The sequence below is a fragment of the Gobio gobio genome (assembly GCF_949357685.1).
Source record: "Gobio gobio genome assembly, chromosome: 25".
Classification (NCBI taxonomy): domain Eukaryota; kingdom Metazoa; phylum Chordata; class Actinopteri; order Cypriniformes; family Gobionidae; genus Gobio; species Gobio gobio.
This window is the reverse complement of record NC_137121.1, coordinates 19625867-19632669: the sequence shown is the minus strand read 5'-3', so window position 1 is coordinate 19632669 and position 6803 is coordinate 19625867. Positions and strand designations below refer to the sequence as shown.

The window sequence follows — 6803 nt, the reverse complement described above, 5'->3', positions numbered from 1 at the left end:
CATATGGGCTAAAATATATAAGATGACTTATGAAACTTAGACAGTATATCCAGTTGATCTGAGTTGATGTACTAATTTGTTTGAGAAAAATCATGAACATGTCCACCAGCCGTCCAGAGTACAAGCACAACAGTTTTCATTATCAGACAGGCACTGTTAGAACAGCAGCAGCAGCAGTGAGCTCTTAACTGGCTAAATATCATGAATAAGAAATGGCCAGCCCTTTCCTCCTCTCAATGACTTCCCCTCGATACATGTAGGCCTACTTTCAGTGAGCAGTGATTAGTTCAATCAACATAAATGCATCGGTAGTCATTAATCAGAGCTGTCTGAAGTGTCATAGATCCCACCTGTTATACATTATTGATGGAGTAATTGTGCAGTTTTGTAAGTGTTTCATCTCTCTGTTTAAACTGACCATGACTAAATTACTTTATCTTGATTTTGGAGACATAATATTTATGCCTCCACTTCATTTCAAAAGTTTCTTTAAAGAGGACACCTATAGTTAAACTGCAAGTGTTTCTTGGACCATTGCTGTATACAGTCATACCAAAATGTATTCAGACACCTTGAACATTTTCTCACATTATCACAGTTTATTCACAATAGAAAATGGTAATAAAATATGACAAGATCGCATTAGCAATCAAAGACAATTCACTTGGTCAGGTCAAAGTGTCTGAATAATTTTGGTCCCAATTTTTTATCAGTTTTACTGGTAGTCCACTGTATGATTTTTTGGGTATAATATGTCACAGTACTTTATTTTGCTATCCTCACTTACATAAATGAACTAGTGTCCTACACCCACATAGTAAAAAAAAAAATGATATCTGGTGTCTGAATAATTTTTGGTTTGACTGTATGTTTATATATTCTTTTATGTTTAGTCAGCAAGGTAACATGCTACAATGCTAAAAAACTGTCATTTTTGCATCATCAACATCATGTTGGTATAAATACCCAACAAATACACATTAAAACTGGTAATGCACATATCTTTCACAGGATAATATTTTTGATTACTCGTCACATTTACTATTAATCACATGGGTAGTCTATTGTTTTAGTATGACTTTACAGTGGGGGGAAAAGAAACGCAATTTATCAAGAGAAATAATTCAAACAAACTTTGATTATCAATGTGACAAAATATTTATTTACCAAAAATAAGTTAATTATACCTCATCAATGTGTTAGAAAAATAGTTTGTTGGTCTGATGCTGTCATGTGGGCAGTTTAACTAACCAAAACAAATGTTAAGGTAACAAGTGTCAGACCATTTCATCCTGAGCAAAGGCAACATGTGCAAAGAGCAACTCTTGTATTTTTAAAGCACACAGGTTACACATGGCAAAGATTTTAAGAGCAATATCTCATAAGGCAGTGACAAAGCTTAAATCGATTTATACATAATATGTAAATCAGTTCTAGATTACAAATATACAATATATTACAAAAAGCAGTGGCGGCCTGTGAGTAAACATTTTTTACATTCACTTGTTTTGATGTCCTTCGTTCATTTTGTATTTCATTGATATTTTGGCTAAATTTGAAAGCTTCTCTTCTTGTCGACTGACAACAAGCAGGTTTGATGACGCACTAACGTCATACTGATATATAATATTATCACATAGGCTATGTATTTGCGTTATGCACATCAATGAGTAAATGGAAAAAGTGAACTGTATCAGCTTTGCCGTTACATTCCTTTCAAATACATAAATGTTTCCTCTGACGGACCACATATTGCATGTTTTTGAAGATAATATGTACTTCTGTCTTCTTTATAGAGAAGAAATGCCTTCATACATCTGCTGCATCCTGCAAGTAGAAGTAACATCAAGGTGGTGACAGATAATGAGACATGCACCCATCAGTGAATGTGACATATGCCTTCAGGTTACAGACTGTAGGACAGATCCCTAACCCCGCCGCAAGGGGGAAATCGATACCCATAATACCACGTTGGTCCTTTTAACTCTTTCCCCGCAAGCGTTTTTGAAAAGAGTTGCCAGCCACCGCCAGCATTTTTGATCATTTTCACAAACATTTCATGGCCCCCAGAATATTTTGTTGTGTGAATATATGGATATGCAATATCAAAAGAAAGAACAGACCCTCTGCTTTATTCTAGCATCAGGCATTCCTTTTTTATAAACACTTGAATATGGGTGAGTTTCATAAAAAAGCAACATTTTGAGCAAAATGATGAGAAAATCAAGTTTTTGTCCAATAGCTCGTCTGGATGGGATTCAGAATCATGATCAAAACATCAACACCCCTAAAGCTTGCACAGAGTCCTATCGGCCTACCTCGTCCTGGGTTGACATTTTATTCAGGAACATTAGGCAATTTTGATTTATATGCTGTTTAATGTTTATGATCGCATTATTTTACATGTTGCATGTTTTTGATTCTATAATTGGAGATACATTTTGCATTTCAAAAAGTGAAGGGGAAAAAAACTTCACTAACAGAAGTTCTTTGCAGTATCTTATTGAAACCATATTCAATTTGAATAATTATTTTAATAATTCAGTGTTTTTTATTTATTTTTAAATAAAAAAGGGTAGGATTTGGGTAGGATTTGTTACTTTTTTAAATGTCAAGCACAAAACTCTTGGTCTTGGACCACTCAGATGAACACTCAATTTTTAAAAGTCAAAATTTTGGTCAAAATGACAAGAAGAAAGGATGAGATAATAAAAAATAAAGCTGAACGTTCTATCATCTCTATCATAGCCTATTTAAATCTGCATATTTGTGATATTTACCCCGAGGGCATTTTTTTTTTACCTTTTATAGCCCCCCCTTTATAGATTGCTTCATCTTTCATTTTAAATTTGATCAATAAATTAAATTTGAATAAGACACTATAGGGCTGTTGGCAATCAAATTAAATAATTTACACTGAAAAATTACAATTGCATTGAATAAATGTTATGAGATTGTTTTAAATATATTTTGAATATACAAATATGAAATGTTAGAAAGAATGATGCTATTAAACATGAAATTAAACCGCCAGTAGGTGGCGTCAGGTGACCGTCTTAATGAATCTTTGACTCAACCGATTCGTTCAAAACGCTGAATCATTCATTCTTTCAGTTATGGAAGAGTGTTGCTGTGCTGTGATCTTTGTTTGGAACTATTTTCGCTGCTGAAATAGAACAAAAACAGTCAATATTCCGTCTAAAATGTAAGTGACTTGGTTTTAACTGTTATTTGAACTGTTGTATATAATAAATATCACATTTTCAATCTTTGTGTGTGCTCCTGTGTGGATTTTTTTTATTTCTCCTCAAAAGGCTGTGCGAGCCTCAACAGCGCAATCGTCACTTACACAAAATGAAATAAAATCAGAATCATTCGTTTTTGGTGATTTAAAGTTAAGAGCGTAAAGATGAAGTTTAATTGGTTATGTGGTAGAACGGTGGAACGGTGGAACGGTGAAACGGTTACTGTATACATACTGTGCAGTAACTAGCGAACGTTTTGTAGAGAAAGGAAAACCGGTCGCACCTCAACAAATATTTGCAGAACTCGCACAAATGCTCCCAAATATTTTTTGAGGTCACACAGATCAAATTTCGGGTGCATATGTGACCAAAATGGTCACAATTTCGAGCCTTGATTTGAAAAAAGCGGATTATTTTTTTTAAACACCCATATGCTTACATGTGCTATCGCTTGTTTCTGCTGCTTCTTTCCTGTGTTTGTTGAGGAGATTCTGTACTCTTTCAAAGCAAAAAATGTCATAGTGCCCCCTACTCAATAACAATAGCGGGGAAAGAGTTAAGTTTGAAAAACTGGGCAACAAATTTTATAAAACTCCTTCTCTCAACATAGGAAATTAGCACACTAATTAAAAATTCAACTAATGTGATGTCACATATATTGACTTGTCTACAGTCATTATCTAGAGTTGGAACTCAAGAAACAATAACTCCCAAATACGCACAGCAAGACTAATGTAATACTCACATAAAAGCTCCTTTTGGATTTCTTATACATCTGAAAGTTTAATTGTATTTTCCTCTGATGGATTCAAATTTGATACGCTCGATGAATTCCAGTCGTCATCATTTGAATTTTCTGATATCATGAGAGAGGGTTTACTATCACTTTTATGCCGGTCACATAGCAACGGTAACGTGCGGCCACAAGTTACGTGTGTGTATTCCACTTGCTCCTCCTCCTTGTTCTCTCGGTGATAGAAGTAATTAAAATTTGACACGATTACTGGTACCGGCAGGGCGATTGTCAGAACTCCTGCAATGGCACACATCGATCCAACAACTTTGCCTCCAATGGTGACGGGATACATATCGCCATATCCAACGGTAGTCATGGTAACAACCGCCCACCAGAACGCGTCAGGGATGCTAGTAAAAGACGTTTCTGGGTCGTCCACTTCGGCGAAGTAAACCGCGCTGGAAAACAATATAATGCCGATTATAAGGAAAAATATCAGTAGTCCAAGTTCTCGCATACTCGCTCGCAGGGTCTGACCGAGAATTTGGAGACCCTTGGAGTGCCGTGAGAGTTTGAAAATCCTGAAGACGCGCACCAAGCGGATAACTCTCAGTATGGCGAGAGACGTGGTCTGTTGAGAGCTTGCCTCGGCCTCAGAAAGGTCTAACCCCAAAGTGACGAAATATGGAATAATAGCCACAATATCTATGGTGTTCATTATGTCTTTGAAGAAGGCAGCTTTGCTTGGGCACGCAATAAACCTTACAAACAATTCAAAGGAAAACCAAACGACGCAGATTGTCTCCAACAAGAAGAACGGATCCGTGAATGTACTCTTTCTTTTTCCTGAAGTCGTTTCGTTCGGCGCAAGGTGGTTAATAAACACACGATCATCCTCTCTAAATTCCGGCAAAGTTTCTAGACAGAAGATAACAATTGATATCAGGATGATCATCACAGATATTATAGCGATGATTCGGGCTGGCCCCGAGCTGTCGGGATACTCGAACAGCAGCCAGATTTGACGCTTTAACTCACTGGATGGCATGGGCCGCTCGTCTTCTTTCGACAAACCCTCGTCCTCTCGGAGATGTTGGATGGCGTCATCGCCGATCTCGTAAAATGTGATTTCATCCATAAAAATCTCCACCGGCACGTTGATGGGTCTTCGAAGCCTCCCACCTGACTGATAGTAATACAGGATCGCATCAAAACTAGGTCTGTTTCTGTCGAAGAAGAACTCGTTCCTTAACGGATCGAAGAACCGCATCCTTTTAATCGGGTCGCCTAGCAACGTGTTCGGGAATCTTGCGAGCGTTTTGAGTTGCGTTTCGAAACGCAGACCTGAAATGTTGATGGTGACGAGCTCGCAGCACTCCTGCTCAGGACGCTCCACTTCGCAGACGTCCTGGAAGGGGGCAGCGTGGTCCACGCTCTCATCGTGGTTCTCTCGGGACATCTTTGCCCCCCGAGAGTGTTGCCTGTTGTTCCTCCGCGACTTGCCGCCGCTCCACCAGTTGTTGGGATCCGATAGCTCCAGCCTGACGGAGGTCGAGTCCTAAACTAACTTCTAAAACTTGACTACTTTTTAAAACTGCTTTATTGGCGTAGGGGAATAGAAGTCATTCTCACAACATGCTCAGTCGAGAGCTTAAACAGATATAGTAGCACTCAGACTGCTTGAGACAGCAAAGGGTGGGCTGACTTTGATTGGCACACTGAAGCAATGCGCGTTGGCTGTTTTGAACTTTACTGGCACGAAGTTTGAACCCGTAATTAGAAGACTGAAGAGACTGATGTTGTTTTAGTTCATTGTATTTATCAAGTGCATTTTAATTATAAATATATAGGCTAGGTCTGCATAAAATAGCCTATATAGTCAGTATTTGTTGAACAACTGACCCCCATTTATGATCAATTTACGTGGTTTTATTAACAAATCTCGGGAGGAGCACATTCAGATAATTAAACCTAATTAAACACGAGTGGAGCACATTAAGCTAATCATTTAATCAATGATAAGAGGTGTATATAAACAGCAGATTTACCTCCTTTCGTTGACAGTGTTTTTTTAGCATCCCTCCTCACTTTGATTTAATAAACTCTTATTAGACGTCAACACAATCCATAATACAATGCAGTCTAGTTCTATCTCTATCAAGGGGGGGGGGGGGGGGGGGTACTCTGAGTTCGGGCCAAAATTCCTCCCCCGGAGCCCATCCTCCAGACAGCATGCCAAATACGCATAATCTTTACTCTATTTAATTTGATGTAAGTGTGAACTCGTGAAAAATCGTTTTCAGATTCTGAAATGTTTCCAAACAATTTACTTCACACGAAAAATCTTTTCAGTGCTCCTCAGGCCTGGGCCCTCTTGAACTGAGAGGTAAAAGTGCTGGCTTGACTGACACCTGAGCTTCCGCCGAGGATGAAGCATTACAGCAGTTACACTGTATGACTTTACAACTAACACCATGAGGCCCCAAATAGAAATGTGATCATGCCTCAGGTTCATTGGTGCTGATTGATATGGAGAGAGATAGAGTGAATCGCAACACCTCCAACACCTGTGTGCTGGAAGTTGGATCAGCTGTCTGGGTTCATATAGGCTGCGTCCGAAAACCTAGGCAGCTGACTCGTTGCCTTGCTGCCTTATCAGACAATGACCTGTAAGGCAGCGTTTGTGCATGGAGGCACCTCGCAAAACTAATTTCGGACAGACTTCTTAGGCAGTGTAACCGTTTAATGATCTACAGCAAAATAGAGAGAGCTTTGGTGAGAACTAAACAAATATTTAATTACTACATCTAGCGAGAAATGAC

The 6803-nt window shown here is 38.6% G+C and overlaps 1 protein-coding gene across 1 annotated transcript; it reads right to left on the bottom strand.

Moving 5' to 3' along the window:
* Positions 1 to 1141: 1141 nt before the first annotated feature.
* Positions 1142 to 5659, bottom strand: kcna6a (potassium voltage-gated channel, shaker-related, subfamily, member 6 a). The gene is made up of 2 exons (XM_079810396.1): positions 3991 to 5659; positions 1142 to 1827 (listed from the first exon to the last, which is right to left on the bottom strand). Exon 1 carries the CDS (start codon positions 5438 to 5440, stop codon positions 4013 to 4015), a length of 1428 nt encoding a protein of 475 aa, XP_079666522.1. The 5' UTR covers positions 5441 to 5659; the 3' UTR covers positions 1142 to 1827; positions 3991 to 4012.
* Positions 5660 to 6803: the final 1144 nt, after the last annotated feature.

Coding starts and splice junctions, on each gene's coding strand:
- kcna6a (XM_079810396.1), bottom strand. CDS start 5,440: ATGTCCCGAGAGAACCACGATGAGAGCGTGGACCACGCTGCCCCCTTC.